This window comes from Notolepis coatsorum (assembly GCF_963971535.1).
Source record: "Notolepis coatsorum genome assembly, chromosome: 17".
Taxonomy (NCBI): Eukaryota; Metazoa; Chordata; class Actinopteri; order Aulopiformes; family Paralepididae; genus Notolepis; species Notolepis coatsorum.
In genome coordinates, this window is record NC_140181.1 from 51,482,901 (window position 1) to 51,501,479 (window position 18,579).

Sequence of the window (18,579 nt, forward strand, 5' to 3'; positions counted from 1 at the left end):
TATCTGGCAGAGCCTCTTGTATCTTTCCACCATCGTAAGACACATTGTTTGCTATTGTGAAGAAGACTGAGTGGTCTGCATCATGATGAATTAGCATAACCAGGATGTCCGCATCCTCAGCTCTCACCTCAACAGCGGACTCTCTTGCCTCATCTAGAGCTGCCTGGACGATAGAAGTGTCTGCATCATCAGAGCATTGATGTGAAGCATGCTTTGTATGTCTGAGATGATCATGGTCCTTGGTCAAGTTGTCATATACGTCAAAAACCACAGTGATCCGGAGGTGCTGGCTTCCCATGGCCTTCACAAACCGGAGGTAGCTCTCAGCTATATCCTTCCAGGTGAGGTTAACCTCCCACTTGACATTGTGCAGGAGCCACCCACCATCAATCACAAGGCTCGTGCATGGGGTTTACCTGATGGGTTCCACAAATGTCTTTAGGAACTTTGCTAGGGCAGCCTTATCTGGCTTTTGCATCTTCTGGTTTTTGTCAAAAAGAGACATCAGTGTTGGCGTCAACTCAAATAGCAGAGCTTCTTTGGTCTTGACTTCACGCTCACTGATGATGATGAGGCGGTTGAAGAGCCCGAGTGAGTCAATAACCAGCTTCTCCCCACTGACTTTGGGTCCAGATCTGAGGGTTGCTAATGACTTGACTTTGTACTTTGTTTGCATTGTATCATTAACAGTTTTCCCATCCATCTTGGCCTGTATGGTTCTGCCAATCTCCTCTGCCTGATCCGCATTTACTGGGTCTCCGGGAGAGCTGCTAAACCCTGTAGAGAAGGACACCAGGGTCTTCCTGTCCCGTGTGTTATCGAAGGGGTTTACGTCTTCCAACCATCCAACTATGGCATTGATTACATTGATTACTATATATATAATATACCAATATTGTATGGCATGGGAGCCATTCTTACTCAAAACTAATGATTGGAATAGATTCAGCACCCCTGAAAACCCCTAGTTAGTCACCCCACACGTTAATATTAGATTTTTCATATTTTCACCCAAGCCCTCTGGGTATACCAATATTTTATGGCCAGGGAGCCAATTTTACTCAAAACTAATGGTTGGAATAGATTCAGCACCTCTGAAAAACCCTAGTTAGTCACCCCACACGTTACTATTTGATTTGTATTTTTTTCATATTTTTCGCCCAAGCCCTGTGGGCTCCTTAACTTTGATTGGCTCTCCAGAATTTTTCCCAGAGGATTTGGGTTTGAATAAATTGAGAGGTGTTAGTAGACACATATAGGAACACTTTGGTGAAGAAAGCTATTGGTAAGAAATGTTTTCACAGATGGTCCAAACATCTTGCTAAAATTCCCTAACTACCGTACTTTTCGCACTATAAGCCGCACCGGACTATAAGCCGCAGCAGCTAAATTGAATGATGTGTACATATATAAGCCGCACTGGACTATAAGCCGCAGGTGTTTTAATGTTTAATTACCATATGTAATTAGCATTGGGACACAATACTGTTGGACAAATAACAAGAATTAACTCATTTACAAGTTATATTAAGTTTAGCAAATAAGGGAACAGATAAATAACATTTCAATGCAGTCAAAAAAGCAATATTTAGATTTTAACATTTTGGGGTTTGGTCACGTCGATTCACATATAAGCCGCACCGTTATATAAGCCGCAGGGTCGAAAAATGGGGGAAAAAGCCGCGGCTTATAGTCCGAAAAGTACGGTAATAGAACAGTTCTGAATTACTTTACAGAACAGTTGTTCGAACTATAAGAGCAGCTCTGCCAGACTTCCGGTTTACGTTCAGATCGGATGGCAGCGTAACTTTTCCAAGCTCCGTGACCACTTCACTTTAATATTGATTACGACGCAAATTTTACGACATACACTCACATTATACCTCGTAGATATGGCTAAACAAATACCGAACAAGATTGGAACATTAAATGAGGTTGACGTTGAATGTATCAGGTCTTTGTTCCGTGCTGAGCTCGATGCTAGCATGCTGCAGCTAACCAACATACCGGACTCGCTCCAGGAGGATGTAGCTAGCGCGACCACGCGGCTCTCTAGGGTGGAAGAAGAGATGGCAGAGGTGGCGGTCGTAGCTGAAACCAACTCCACCGAGATCTCGGCGATTGAAGACAAGTTCCTTTTTTACGAAAATAAGATGGCTGACCTAGAGGACTGGAATAGAAGGTGCAACGTCAGAATATACGGCTTGCCCGAAAACATTGAAAACGATGCACCGATCCATATCTCGAAAAGATGATTCCACAGTGGTTTCCGACCGTCTCTAAACCAGAGATTGAGCGGGCGCATAGAATATTCAGGAGCGGTCCCCCGGAGAAGGGCGAACGTCCACGCGCCTTTATATTTTGCTGCCTGCGGTTCCCTATACGTCAGGCTATTCTCCAAGAGGCCAGGAAACACCCTCCAAAAGTGGGTAATTATACCCTCAGATTTGCCGCGGATTTCAGCGACTACACCGCCAGACGTCGCAGGGCCTTCTCTAAGGCAATGGGAGTTGCTCGGAAGAAGGGCATAGAAGTCTACCTATTATACCCTGCGACTCTGAAGATCAAGATGGGCTGCGGAGTTGTCTCCTTCAACCGCCTGTTCACGTCGCCCTCCGAGGCGGAGAGTTTCCTTCGAAGCGGCACGGCTTCAAGTATAATTCAGACGACTTGTGCTTTTTAACGCATTTGCCTTTTTATTGTCTGAACATTGAACTTCGCACTGAACTTCGCATTGACTGTTATGCATATTGTCTTTTTTCAAGTTTGCACTTGGACGAACTGTGCTTCACAGGTTTCACTCAAACTAACTATGTTCTAACGTATCTGCCGGTCGAGGGGGATGATCCTCTCTCGGCGGAGCTACCTACGTGAATCAGGATATAACAGGCCTTGAGCCCGATTAAGCTAAGCTCAGGGCGTGCTGGTTGTCCAGCTCTCCTAGCTAACATTGCCGTTGCCACGTGTCTACTATGACTCCTGTTGAGCTCTTTTGGGAAAATGTTACCTCTCAGCTCTCTCAGATATTTTCTCTTTGACCATACCTGTCTCGCCTTCTGTATTATTGAATGATGTCTCTCAATTACCGACTTCTACACATGTGAAAAGACTCATTTTAGCCGGCCTCACAGCCGCCAAAAAATGTATTGCCTCACGCTGGATTCACTCTGTCCGAAGGTATGGATTCTCACCTATCTTGATGTGAATCTAATATCGCAATCTGGTTGGCTGCTGTTGAAAAGCTAAAAGAGCACATATACATTTTGATTACTGAATAAGATATTATGACTGTAACTCACGTTGAGATCCTGGGGTAAGCGGGGGGGGGGGGGGGAGCGAGCGAGCGAGTGTCCATGTGTAGTCTTAGTTTTGTAGTTTGCTTTTTGTTGTCGCTGTTTATATATATTTAAATTCTTTTTTCCTTTCCCTTACATAATTAATTTATACTACAACTATTCTGTTTTCATTATTCTGATTTAATTGCTTATACTGTCATTATCGTTATTATTATTATTATTATTATTATTATTATTATTATTATTATTATTATTATTATTATTATTATTATTGCTGTTATTGTCCTGTGAGTTCTTGTTTATTATTATTGTTACTGTATTGTGTTGTCTTGTTTCGTGTAAAAAAGAGAACAAATTAAAAAGATTTGATCAAAAGAAAAAAGAGCAGCTCTGCCAAAGCACACAGTATTACTGTATATGAACAGTGTTGATGTAATGAGTCTAGGCAGATTACAGTGCATAAGAGGTAGTAAGATAAAATCAGCATATAACTGACACATGAATTTGACAGGAAGTGCATACAAGTAGGCAGAATAAAAACTGATATCCACAGTTTAGAACCCGACACGACAGTCTTCCTTCCTGTTTGATATCCACTTTGAATTGACTACAATGTGTTGTACTTGTGTGGTTGTAGAGGTGGTGGATGTTTGGTGAATAGACTACAGTGTGTTGTACTTGTGTGGTTGTAGAGGTGGTGGATGTTTGGTGAATAGACTACAGTGTGTTGTGCTTGTCTGGTTCTAGAGGTGGTGGATGTTTGACGAATATATGTGGGTCTCTGATTGGGCTGGAATAAAATAATGATGTTTTGTTTTGCTCCATGTTTGATAAAAAATATGAACATTTCCTCTTTTTTCCATTCCCAACCGTATTACTTGCATTATCTCACAGAGACAAATTGCCTCGTAAAACATATAGATAGAATTATAGATAACTAAATCATCCATAAATAGATTTATTTTAATGAGTATTTCAGGGCCAAAATATCAAAACGAACTTAAACCTTAGGCAACATGTTCAACGTGCTCCCTAAAAGCTTTTCTGTGTTGAAAAGTAGGGGCTCCTCTAAAAAGTAGGGTAACCTCACTTAGACAAGACAAAGCAACGACACTGAAATATGAATCATTGCAGGAAGTTGTTACATGTACTTTAACCCCCCACCCCCAAGGTGGCTTCATCAATATTTCCACATCTCTTTTGATTTACTGTGATTATGCAACACACGCTACAGTCTCATGGGTGCAGCAGAGTTAGAGAAACTTTCATGTTGAATCGTCGTAGTTCTGGGTTCGCAGTATTATGTTTTAGATATGTTGGCCCCCGTTGAGTCGAGGATGCTTGTCATTTTCATTGGGTAAATTTGTAACACTGATTCTTCTTCAGGTCAGAGGAATTTGCTCAAGGGGAGGCATCCCTGCTCTGTCATTTCCACGGTAGCTGCCAACGCTACTCAATCCCCTGCTACATATCAGATGGAGACCCTCCGCTAGACGATGCCCAAGCCAAGCCGGCATGGAGGTAATGCCAAGTCAGATCACACACACACAGAAAACATTTATATCAATAGTTTCACTGGAATCAAATCGAATCTTAAAATCCCAAGATTTATCTTTTAACCTATGCCTTTTATCAGTGGATGTGTGAACATTTTCACAAAGCGTTATTTCTAGCGCACCTCCCGTCCTGCAAATTACGAAATGATCTATTGACAACAATGGCAGGTGCTGGCCCCCTGAAACCAGCACCATCAAACCCTAATTTAATGCAGTGCCTTAACACATTGGACACCAGACCCGACATAAGTCGGGTTAACTCGCCGAACGTTGGGCGCCAAACCCGAGAAAAGTCGGGTTTTCATCGTTATTTCTTTTATTCGATATTTCCCTTCATAATTCATCCATCCAGCCCTATGTTATCATTGGGAATGGATCTGAGATCGCAAATGTCCAATACCCCCGCCTAACGCCTTGTGGCCGCTACTGCACTCCATTTGAAACGATGTGGTTTGGTGTCTGGGCCGAGCTGCAGCGTGCGTGCGGGGTCTAAATACTCGGGCATGGCAAGCGGTAATAACGGATGCATCGACGAGGGTCACCCCCCCCCCCCTCGTTCATGTTCAATGCTGGATTACGTTGGAAACACGATCGCGATCAGTACTTGGAATGGCGATCAGATAATTGGATTATTCTTTTTGTAGTACATCATAGACAAGGTAAGGGCTATATGTTATCAATCTTGCGTTGATCCGATAATTCTTTCCCCGCGATCGGAGCGTGTGTCTGTAATGTACTGTGTAACGTATTCCGTTGGTGGCGATCGAAGCACCCTTTCATGCATGCATGATGAAACATAATACCGATAATCTAGCGTTGATTTCAGATTGATTATTGATCCAGGCTAGGAATGGCACGATTTATAATAATTATAAACGGACTTCACGGCTGATATTTGTGTTTATGGACAGTGAATCTTTTATTTTGTTAACTTTTCTGTGATGTTGAATAAAAAGAGCAGCGGTGAAATACAGCCATGAATTAACTTTTGAAGTAACCTGAGTTAAGTTCAGAAAGACAAGGATAACGAAATAACCAGAACTGTTTCTAAACACATTGAAGACTTTTTGGATTTATTTATTTGTTTATTTTGGATTAAAATGGCGAGTTCTGATGAGTCGCACTCGCCGCACGTTAAAGACATGGATGAGGTGCAGCTGCGCGCATCGAGATCAGGAAAGGCCTCCCATTTAACATGGAGAATGAACATTGTGAACAGCCTAATGACTGATAAAGAATGCCTGGATGAAGTCAAAGGGAATATGATGAAGTTTAACGGACTTTCGGATGATTTTAAAGCCTTGCATGTCTCATATGCGCAAATGTTGGATGAGAGCGCAAGAAAAGAGGACGATGAGAACTGGTATCAGCCGAGATGTACGCACATAATCTCATTCCTTGCCAAAGTTACAAAGTGGATAACCGACATAGAAAATGCTGATTCACTCAATTTGACTCAAGTGGAAGGTCTGCCAGCTGAAGAAGGTGAATGGGCAAATGAAGACGGCGATCCAAAAAAAATCGATACACGCTCAACGAGGTCCAGCCACTCTTCCTCTTCCTCCACATTATGCATCAATGACGACTCACGAGGCAGAGAGAGAAGCCTTATTGGCTAACGTTTCTATGTTACAAGAAAAACATGCCATTGAAGAACAGGAACAAATGTTACAAAAAAGAAGAGAAACATTAGAATTACAAGGAGAAATAGCAGCCAACACAGCCAAAATTAACTATCTTAAAGACAGTGAATTAAAAAGGCGCAGCCCTGTACAGGCTGAAGCAGCAGCTACCACACTGGTAGATTCAAAGCCAGATATTTCAGTTCAAGTCAAGTCAAGTCAAGTCAAGAGTTTTATTTGTCACGGCATACGAGTATACAATGAAATGCGGGTGGTCTTGCCCGCAACGATGTGCAATACAGTGGGTACAACATATAATAGAATCCAATACAAAAAGAAATTGTGCAATAACAGGTAACAGGTAACATGGTGTGACATCAAAATCGGTATCTGTACATAGTTATTTACAGAGCATATAGGACATGCTAGGTAGCTTTGGTAGTGCAATGCACTGTTACTGTTGCTAATACTGATTTAAAGTGGCTTTTCCTTTTGGCAATAAGTGTGAGTGTGTGCGCATGAGTGTGTGACCGCTCATGTTGAAGTGTTAAAGTGGCTGCTAGTGTGTGAGCGTGCACAGCGTGCGTGTCGTGTGTGTGCTCATGTGTGCTTATGTGTGGATAGTTCAGTGTTCTGTGGTACTCAATGTTCATTGTTCAGGACTCTGATGGCCTGGGGGAAGAAGCTAAGCCTAAGCCTCTCTGTCCTAGTAGCTGGGGTTCGTAGGCGTCTGCCTGACCTCAGCAGCTGAAACAGGCTGTTATTGGGGTGGTGGGGGTCTTTCATTATTCTGCAGGCTCTGGATTTGCACCTCTTGTTGTATAGAACCTGCAGGGGAGGTAGTGCAATACCCGTGGTACGCTCGGCTGAGCGCACCACTCTCTGTAGGGCCTTCTTGTCCTGTGCCGTGCTGTTTCCATACCAGGCAGTGATGTTTCCGGTCAGGATGCTCTCTACCGCTCCTGAGTAGAAGGACTGGAGTATCTTCCCCGATACTCTGAACTTCCTTAACTGTCTCAGGTGGTAGAGGCGCTGTTTCGCCTTCTTTACTACTGTGTCTATGTGTGTTGACCATGTCAGGTCCTCTGAGATGTGGACCCCCAGGTACTTAAAGCTGCTCACCCTGTCCACGGTAGCCCCGTTAATCATCAGTGGTGTGTGCGTCTCCTGCTGTCCTCTCCTATAATCCACGATCAGCTCCTTGGTTTTACCAATGTTCAGGAGCAGGCTGTTGTCCTGGCACCAGCGTTCCAGTACCTCAACCTCCTCCCGGTAGGCCTTCTCGTCATTGTCCGAGATCAGCCCCACCACCACCGTGTCGTCTGCGAACTTCACTATGGAGTTGGAGCTGAACTTGGCCACACAATCGTGTGTGTAGAGTGAGTACAGCAGGGGGCTCAGAACACAGCCCTGGGGGGACCCGATGCTCAGGGTGATGGTGTTGGAGGTCTGACCCCCCACCCTGACCGCCTGGGGTCTTTCGCTCAGAAAGTCCAGTACCCAGGCGCTCAGGGCGGAGCTCAGACCTAGCTCGATCAGCTTGTCCACCAGTCTGGTGGGGACTATGGTGTTGAACGCTGAGCTGTAGTCAATGAACAACAGTCTCACATAGCCCCCCTTCTGACGGTCAAGGTGCGAGAGGGTGCTGTGCAGTACCTGGGAGACCGCGTCGTCGGTGGACCTGTTTGTCCTGTATGCAAATTACATAGGGTCCATATCACTGGGGAGGGAGGCACAAATGTGGTCCTTGACCAGCCTCTCGAAACATTTCATGACCACAGAGGTGAGTGCCACCGGTCTGTAGTCATTTGGACATGTTGGGGAGGGTTTCTTCGGTACAGGGATGATGGTAGACATCTTGAAGCAGGCAGGGACCACTGACTCCGCCAGGGATTGATTAAATATGGCGGTGAACACTGGGGCCAGCTGGTTGGCACAGGACTTGAGTATGCGTCCTTTTATGCCATCTGGGCCAGCAGCCTTCCTGGTGTTCACCTGCATAAATGCTCTTCTCACACTGTGTTCCGACAACAAGAGAGCGTCCCCGCCCCCCCGCGGTTGCCCCCCCCCCTCCACAACAGCCGGCGCGCCAGTGACGTCACTAGCCGGAGAGCCAGCAGCGCCACTGTCTACACCAAACCGAGCGTAGAAGGTGTTGAGCTTGTCCGCGAGGGAGGCGTCGTCGCTCCCCATTGAGGGGGCGCTGACTTTATAGTCAGTTATTATCTTCAGTCCCTGCCATAATCCTCTTGTGTCGTTTTGTGCCATTTGTGTCTCCAGTTTGTCAGCATATGTCCTCTTAGCAAGTTTAACAGCCTTGCGTAGAGTATAGACTGAAGCCTTATACTCCTCCATGTTTCCTGACTCTCTACCCAGGTTGTAGGCGGTGGTGCGAGAGTTCAGAGCTGCTCTAATAGTGCTGTCCACCCACGGTTTCTGGTTTGGGAAAACCCGCACCGTTTTCCTGAGGACAATACCATCAGCTATTGTTGTTATGTAGCTCACCACTGTGTCTGCGAGCTCGCTGACGTCACTGGCGCTTCCTTTGAACATATCCCAATCTGTGTCTGTAAACACGTCCTGGAGCGTGGCCTCTGATTCGTCGGTCCACTTCTTTGTCTCACGTGACACAACGGCGTCACGTGATCTTTGTTGATATGCCGGAAATAGCAAGATGGAGTCGTGGTCGCTCGAGCTTGAGGACCCCGTTAATGGCGGAGCGGCTACTGCCTTGTAGCCGGCTCTGAACGGGGAATAACAGTGGTCGAGTGTGTTCTTCCCTCTGGTGGAGCAAGCGATGTGCTGAAAAAAGGACGGCATCACTTTCTTCAGGTTTGCCTGGTTGAAATCGCCGGCCACTACCATCGCTGCGTCTGGATGTTTGATCTGGTGTCCGTTGAGGTGATCGTGTAGTTCTCCCAGCGCTTTGCCCGTATTCGCGTGTGGGGGAATATATACGGCGGTCATGATGACCGCGGTGAACTCCCTCGGGAGGTGAAACGGACGGCACAGGATAGAAAGGTGTTCCATGTCCGGGGAACACGAGTTCGAGAGAACATGCACCCCTTCGGGATTGACCCAGGAATTGTTCGTGAGGAGGCAGACCCCGCCGCCGATGCTCTTTCCTGAGGCAGCCGTTCGATCTGCACGTAGTACGATGAAGGCGGTTCATCCTTATGACAGAGGTGCTCCAGTTGTTAGGAGCAAGGCAGGCGCACTTCACTTGCCCCTTTTTAATGTTTGTGAAGGTAATGCTCACAGTTGGCCCGATGTTCAGCCAGAAGACAGCATTAACACATTGGTTGCCAGCAGGGGGTGCACGATTTATCGCTTGAGTGCCACCACTCTAATCAATGAGAGGACGAGCACATTTGCGAATGCATAAACTATATCTTAAATTATGGCTATGTGTCTAATACGCCCGTCGCTTATCAATGACTTGCTTGCAGTCTACATGTACGAAACAGATTGTTTTTTCATCAGTACATTTCCGTTTTATACCGTTTTGAATGCAAGTATAGTTTTGGAGATTAAAAAAAAATAAAAAATCCGAGATAATAGCTCTTGGAATACACACAACACGTTGTCATTTTTCAGCTGATTTATGAATCGTTTTAAAATAAACGCTAGATTATCGATAGTATATGTGTAGTTATGCACACTAGAGAAGCGGGCTGAAAAATCGATTATCTATGATTATCTATCTAACGTTACGCACACACACATACACACATAGCAGACACGTTGTGAACGCTGTGAAAAAAAACTCTGATTAACCCAATACTGGTAAAATAAAGTCCTTACCTCACATCAGATGTTCTGCAAAAAGATTAATCCAATTCCTGATCGCCATTCCAAATATCGATCGCGTTTATTGATCCAACGTTATACCTCGAAACACATAATCGACGCGTCTTCCAGTGCCGTCAATGGATGCAATAGTCTCAGGTTACATGCCTCAGAAGTAAAATGTGGAGACCGGAGTATTTTTTTCTGATGCATTCCAATCGACTCCATTCCAATGGGTGCAATACCATCCGGGAGGCGATAGGGGGCGGTATTTTCCTTTTTCGAGCTCAGAGCCAGTCCCAATGATAACGTGAGGCTGGATGGATGAAAAATTAATGGATATCGCTAATAAAAGAAATAATGATTAAATAACAAGATTTCTCGTCATTGGCACTCAACGCATGGCGGCCAACAACGAGATTTCTCGTCGTTGGCACCCAATGTGTTAATGATCAGCATCAGCCACAACCAGTGCACAATATTCTACCTGTCATACCCCAAAACACACAGCCAACTCTGCCACAAAGACAAAGCCCCCCTACGCCCAGCACAGCAAAGGATGACCACATGATTAAAATACTGGAAAATCAAAGCAGCTTGACGAGGATTCTCGTGAAACAACAACTTCTCTCGACGCTGCCGCAGGGAAACATTCCACCCTTTGATGGACACATTCTGGAGTCCTTTATTCACTCCTTTGAACATTGTATTGAAAGCAAAACAGCCAACAACAGAGACAGGTTGCAGTTCCTTATACAGTTTACAAGAGGCCAAGCTCAATGGCTAGTCAAAAGCTGTGTATACATGTGTCCAGACAGAGGCAAAAAGTTTACTAAAGGAAAACTTTGGGAACGAATACAAGCTCTCTTGTGCTTACCTGGAAAAAGCTCTATCCTGGCCCTAGTTAAAACTGAAGATTCAAGGTCGCTGCAGGATTACGCCATGTTTCTAAGGAGTTGCTGCAATGCTATGGAGGAAATGGAGTACTTGGAGGAACTAGACACAGGGCTAGATCCACAAAGAATGGATTGCACGGTGCTAGTTGAACCCTACTTACAATTCATTATGAATTGAAAATGGGGGACCCTGGTGTAAACAAGACGAAAGTCTTTCTCTGGTCTGCATCCCCTTAACAATTGTGTGTATTGAGCCTTATGAAACTTTTATTAACAGATTGCAGAATGGAAATGATGGTGAGGACAATACGGAGAGAGTGACTGTGAATAGGATATCAGCCACAAGTTTCAAAGAGCTTCTAATGTCACAGTACAACCAGGACTTCAACGAAGTGTCATCTGAGGAAAAGCCAGAGATGTCAGTTGAGGACAAAATGTTTTTGAAAGTAGCCAGTGAGGCTAGCCTACAAAACGGACACTACAGTCTAAAGTTGCCTTTCAGGAAAGCCAATGTCAGCATGCCTAACAACCGCCAAATTGCCGAACAGCGCCTGCAGGGCTTAAAAATGAAGATGAACAGGGACCAGCACTACAAGCAGGAATATGTTGCATTTCTCAATGACATCTTGGAGAACAACTATGCAGAGGAAGTCCCACAGGAAGAGCTGACACAGTCACCTGGACACAAATGGTACATACCACACCATGGGGTGTACCACCCCAAAAAGAAAAAACTTAGAGTGGTTTTTGACTGTGCAGCCTCTTACCAAGGCATGTCCCTGAACACAGAGCTACTGCAGGGACCTGATCTGAATAATTCTCTTGTAGGAGTCATTTTGAGATTTCGCAAAGAGCCAATTTGATCTATGGCCGACATAAAATCAGGTCAGAATGGATTACTCTCATGTGGACTACTTGCGGTTCCTGGATTTACTATGTTATTTTATTTCATACTTATCTTGTCTTGCACAGTCTCTGGAGCGCAACAGTAAGAAGCATTTTGTATAAAAGTATTCTGTACTTCTGTATGACAACTATTAAAGAAACTTGAAACTTGAACTTGAAACTGTGGTGGCCACAAGGTGATACCAGTAAGCCCCCAAAAGAATACTGCATGCTGGTGCACATTTTTAGTGCTGTGTCCTCCCCAAGATGTGCAATTTTTGCATTACAAAAAACAGCCGAAAACAAAGACAGTCTCCCCATTGAAAGAACATTGAGTTTGCAGTGGGGTGTGGACTCTGACCATTTCCAATCATTGACCTCCGGAGCCAGTGTTGCAAAATGACCCAGAGGTCAGGAAAAACGCTGCTGTATTCACAACAGTGGCAAGCATTGAAACTCCCACAGACCATCTTATTTCATACTTCTCTGATTGGATGAGGCTACTTAAAGCAGTGGCATGGTATCTCAAGGTGAAGAATGCTCTGATGTTGACCGTCAAAAAGTGTAAAGAGCTTTCCCCAGGTCACAGCCACACCGCTCGAGCAGCCAAAAGGTGAGCACTGAGCTAAGCGCTTTCAGGGCCACACTTGGTGGACAGCTCCTCACAGTGGAAGACCTCTCACAGGCAGAGAGGTCAGTCATCACCTATGTTCAAAAGCAATCCTTCCCAGTGGAAATGGCAGCGCTGGAAACCGCTCCATTCAGAGTGCAGAAGAGCAGTAAAATATATAGGCTCTATCCTATACTGGATGAAGGCATCATGAGAGTAGGCGGCCGCCTACACAGATCTGCAATGTCTGATGAGACCAAACATCCTTATATTCTGCCCAAAGATGCTCACACTTCAGATCTCCTACTACGACACATCCACGAACGCTCTGGACACAGCGGGAGAAACTACATGCTTTCAGAGCTCCGTAAAAAGTATTGGGTTTTAAAGGGAAACTCAGCAGCAAGGAAAATAGTCTCAAGGTTGTGACCCCACGACTACATTAACGTACAGTGATATACAGAGCAATGGTAAAATGGAATTTACTTCCAAATCATATTACGCAACATAATACTCTTCAAGCTTTAAAAGATCTATTTTGGTAAGTAATAGGCCTGTACCGAATATCATTTTAATTATATTCTTATGAGTTTTTCGAATGCGGGTGTTTGCTGTGACATTGGGGATGGGCTACATGGGTTACATGGGCTATCTATGTTACATTTTATTATCTATTAATTAGACCATGATGGATTCAGTCAGAGCCTGTCTATTTGCTTTATCAAACTGCAGTGTGTTTGTTTTGTTTAGGTGTGTTATTTATGGTTTTTAATATGTTTTGTCAATATATTGTGAGTGTGAATGTATATTTTTGTGTTGTCACCATGTAAGTTATTGGACCCTGGGAAGAATAGCTAATGAGGATATTAATAAAACGAACAAATAGCGGGCGGCTAGGTGGTGTAGTGGGCAAGGCGCTCGCCACCAATGCAGGAGATGCTGGGTTCGAGCCCAGCTCTCCGCATTGCTATCAGCTTGGCTGGTCGTTCATACTAACACAATTGGCAGTGTTAGGGGTGGGAAAGCTGGTGGGTGGGTCCTGGTCGTTGTAAACAGCGACTCCTACAGTTCGGTCGGGGCGCCTGCTCAGCGAGGATAGGATCTAAGGGGGGTAGTGTGATCCTTCCACACGTTACACCCTCTCAGTGAGAGTCTGCCAGGTGAAAAGAAGCGGTTGATTGGCTACACGTGTGTCGGAGGAAGTACGTGATAGCCTCCACTCTCCCAGACCGACTGTGGGGGGTGCGTGATTACATATGCACGCCGCATTTCTCGGAGACGCTCTCTGATTGGCACTGACTGACGCTCTCTGATTGGCCACTGACGCGTTTGCCCAATCCGTGACGAGCTGTGTCTTTGCCCATTTCCTTGTCAAACAGCCTGCAAACTACCAGGGCGTTCTATCGCCATGCTCTAAGACAAACTCTAACCTTAACCAACTTCGAAAGAGTGCCTAAGCTTAACCGTCGAAAGAACTTGCTGTCACGCTCTAAGACAAACTCTAACCTTAACCAACTTCGAAGAGTGCCTAAACTTAACCAGTGTAGAAACAGGCGTCGGCCAATCAGAGAGCGTCTCCGAGAAATGTGGCGTGCATATGTAATCACGCGTGGGGGGTAGGTGCGCAGCGACCAGGAAGGGGATTGGGAATTGGCATAACGACTAACATTGGGATGGGAGAAAAACGGAGGAAAAAGGAGGGGGAAAAAGATCAATACATTTAATTTTTTTTAAATAGCACCTGAACTGATGAGTGATGGTCAAACACTATTACCTCTGGTAATTAATCACACCACCTGAAGCTTACAAAGCTCTATCTCTTTCTGAAAATCATTATTTCTAAATTCCTACTGTATGAAACTCTGTACTATATTTTTGTGGTGCCTGTCTGTCCTCATTCACACAGATCAAAGCACACACACAGACACGCACACACATGTGACTTGCTGAAAATGAAAATTAGCGAGTGAAAGCTGAATGTGTATTTTGGGAAATGATTTCTCAATAATCTGGGCAATCCCTCAGTGACGGGCTGTTTGATCTATTTTCAGAACGCAGCTGGAGAGTGTTCTTCTTTTTTGTGTTTTAAATTTTAAATTATTTGGGTTATGAAGACTGCAATATGTTACATCAGCTCTACTATATATGTACAGCGTAATTCATTTTTGTACCTAAAACCTGCTCAGTTTTCATCAAGTATTTAATTTAAAAAGCATTACGTATTTCATTACTCCCTCCCAATCAAAGCTTGGTAAGGAAACAGAAGGTGTGTGATACAGTTCAGTTTAATTTCTCTCACCAGTGTTGCTTCCTGGGTTGTCATGCTGTGTCTCTTGCTTCCAGCCCCTTCAATACACTACACTTGGAGCTGCATTGCCAAGCTGTACAGCCCCCCCTACTGGTGACTACAACCAGCATTGACTTCAAGCAAGTAGCAGTGGGTCAGTTGTTGTTATTCAGCCATCACTTTGAGATTCAACTTTTTTTTTATAGTATTCTAAAGGTGTTTGTTTCTGTCCAGGGTGCATATTTTATGTGTATATTAGTGTAGCCTTGATATTAATTTATAAGTGGTGAGGCACCACCGCAGGAAAGCCTCACACTATGTGAAATTACTCAAATTACATTGGCATAACGACTCAAATTGGGCGATGGGAGAAAAGACAAGGAAAACAGAAAAAAAAAGTGTTCACTAGTAGTAGTAGTAGTAGTAGTAGTAGTAGTAGTAGTAGTAGTAGTAGTAGTAGTAGTAGTAGTAGGAGTAGTAGTAGTAGTAGTAGTAGTAGTAGTAGTAGTAGTAGTAGTAGTAGTAGTTTATTCAGTCATCATCTCACACAATACAATATACACCATCATTTAACAATATTTGATTTTACAGTGACTGAAAAGGTACAGACTGAAGCATAATGCTTATATGCCTGTCCTATATTCTTAACAAAAAATACAAAAATTAAGACTCCAAAACAGTATTATAAGAGAAAATAGCACAAAAAAAAACAGTATTATTCACCCTTGTAGTTTTCAAAAATAGCTTTACAAACCATTTTCTTAAAAACCAAAAGCAAATTACTTAACTGTATATCAGCATTGTTCCACAAGTTAACCCCAATAATAGAATGACTAGAATGACTTCCTTCTTTGTATTCATCATACATGTCTCTTCTCCTCTTAGGCCAGAAAGTGGTTGAAAAGATTGACATTCAGAATATTTCCTGCCAACCTTGGGATGTATCCTTTCTGAAGACAAAAAAGTGTATGTTTGTGTTTGTAAGAGGCTTTTTTTCCCCAGTGAAGAAAGTGACCAGTGCTTAGTTATCATATTCCTAGTCCCTTTGTGTGTGCCCCGCCCATCAAAGGAACATGCCAACATTGTGGGAAATGCGCTTATTGTCTTCTCCAGAGTCAGACAAGAAAATAGATACCAATTTCCTCTGTTGGTTCAGTAGAAAGTGTAGTAATTTCCCGAGCTAATTTGTTCTGATTTAATCAGAACCTAATATCTAATCTGCTCTACGTTGTGTTTCCAACCTTTAAAGCCCTGGAAAGTACTTTAAACAAAGACTGGGAGGTCTTTGTTTGACGACCAGCGGTACAGCAGGAGAAAGGAGGAGGAGAGGGTAGTTAACAGCAGCTGTTTAATCAAAGTTAAGAGTGTATACAAATTACAATAAAGAACACTATAAAAAATGCAAGGTACCGGAGCACTATGCCGCTCGTCCTTCTAAGAAATCAGATTAAAGAATGATAGTTGATAAGTTGTTGATGATCTTTGTTGTCTGGCTGACAAACAAAGAGAAAAGTCTGTTCTCCCTCCACAATGATGTTCTTTGTTCTGCTCCTCTGCTTCCGCCGTCGTCTTGCTGTGTGAAGAGATGGGTGTTGTTGTCTTGGTGGTTTGGTTTTCAGAGAGTTATTTTCCTCGTCACCACACCCCAGCTTATATCCAAAAACCTAGAGTCCCTGAGTGACGTCATCAAAGTGACATCATCAAAATGTTTTCCTCCAATCCCAGGCCTGCTAAATTTGGATGTGAGATTGGGGGGTTGGCTTCTTTACAGCCAACTGAACTTTCCTTTGTTCTCCAGTCAAAGCACAAACACCATCTAACAACCTAATACTTGGGTTATTGATTTCATAACCTATATATTTGAATTGCAATTCATCACATAAACACAGAGATATCATACTTGAACACATTCTGTTACCATTTAAGCCTAATTTCACCTTAAGTGAAACTAGTCTTATTTTGCAGGGGATTTAAGTTTGTACCACAAAGTCTGCTGACTTTCAGTGAAGCTAACAGGCCTAATCATTCTTTTAGCTTACATCAATATCTTCTATATAGTTTAAGTATTTTCCAATGTAGATTCAAAACGTGGCCTAATTTCAAACTCTGTGTTTCCCCGTCATAAACCTGGCGTACATTATATCATTAGATTCAAGATTAGGTCCACAATAAAACAGGATTTCCTATAATTCATATTAAATTAATCCAAGTATACCAATAGTCATTTAAACATGTACTTTGTTACAGAGAATGGAGTAGCTTGCTCCTCCTCCTAACAGCTGCAGGACCTGGGGCACAAGGTGTCGGTTTCCTGTCCTATAATCAGTCACAGAACCCGTTTAACAACCTTTATCTAGTGTTTTGCAGCTGCCAGGGGACTGTATGCAAACGACCTCCTGTGGTGCTTCCCCGGTCTCTGTTACAACACACACACTCTAATCTTGTCTCTCAGGCCACATATTTGAACACCAGTTTCAGACCTTTTCTAGTAGAAATAAAAGATTCAATGAGGTTTAGGATTTATGTATCAAAACTACTACAAAAGCTATCCGGCTGCAAGCACAAATGACTGGAAGTGGATATGGACCATCTAGCCCAGTGGTTCCCAAAGTCGGGGTCGCGACCCAAAGGTGGGCCGCGAGCAACCACGGGTGGGCCGTGAGATGATTTAAATTTTTTTTTTTTTTATCTTTTTTTTAGGCCACTGAACTTAGAAGCAGGCCAGGACAGTGTTTCTAGTTGTATTCAAAAATTCTATTCTATTGTATTCTAAAATGTGACTATATGGTTTTATATTAACTTAAAGGTGACATGTACTATAAATGTCATTTTTCAGTCTCTAGCATTGTATTATAGTAATAGGAGTTCGTATCAATGTGTTTTAGTGTCTAAATACCATATTGGCGGATTGCTCTGATTCAGCTCAGCCCCTTTCCTCCTCCAGTAAATCAGGCCATTTTGATTTGAACGGCTGATATACGTCATACGGCCGCTGGGTAGCCCACAGTGATGCGATTGGCTCTGTGGTTGGAGCTAATGCCCGCCCCCATTCTACCTAGACTTGACAGCGAGTGGAAGCCTATGTGGAAGCTTATGTAAAGCGACCTTGGGTCCTTTGAAAGGCGCTATATAAAACGAAGTATTATTATTATTATTATTATTATGCAGCGAGGCGGAGTGGGGCCGGCCGCCTCTGCGTGCGCTCTGGAAGGAGAGGGAGAGAGAGATGGAGAGAGAGGGAGCACTTTGGGGGGGGGGGGGGGGGTCGGGGACCTGCTGCGCGGCACACGGGAGAGGGGAGGAAGGGAGGCCTGTTACTGTTCCGCAACTGTAAGTTACTTCCGGGGTAGGCCTGATTGGCCCCGACAGGCACGTGACAGGCGCGGCCACGCCCCGCGGCAGCCTCAGGACGCGCAACTTTCTCTGCCGCGCGGCACGCTCCACGGCAGCATTATGTAGAATATGTAGCAGTAATACGCCCTTTTTCACTATCCAGAAATAGCTCAATTGGCAGCGCTGCATTGGTGTGGATCCTACCGTCCGTTGCTGGCAAGTTCGATTCCCTTCAATTTTTTTTTTATTTTTTTTTAACGTGCATTCATTCGCCGTTAAGTTTAGGCATGTTAACTTTAAGCATT

The 18,579-nt window shown here is 44.0% G+C and overlaps 1 protein-coding gene across 1 annotated transcript in view; it reads left to right on the top strand.

Moving 5' to 3' along the window:
- The window catches only part of cfap74 (cilia and flagella associated protein 74), a gene marked incomplete at both ends in the record, with an annotated part of 422,090 nt that overhangs the window by 315,336 nt on the left and 88,175 nt on the right, over positions 1 to 18,579 (top strand). Inside the window, 2 exons of the mRNA XM_084333450.1 lie at positions 11,708 to 11,850; positions 14,998 to 15,085. Of these exons, the coding sequence (XP_084189576.1) occupies positions 11,708 to 11,850; positions 14,998 to 15,085 (231 nt within the window). The remainder of the gene's footprint in view (positions 1 to 11,707; positions 11,851 to 14,997; positions 15,086 to 18,579) is intronic.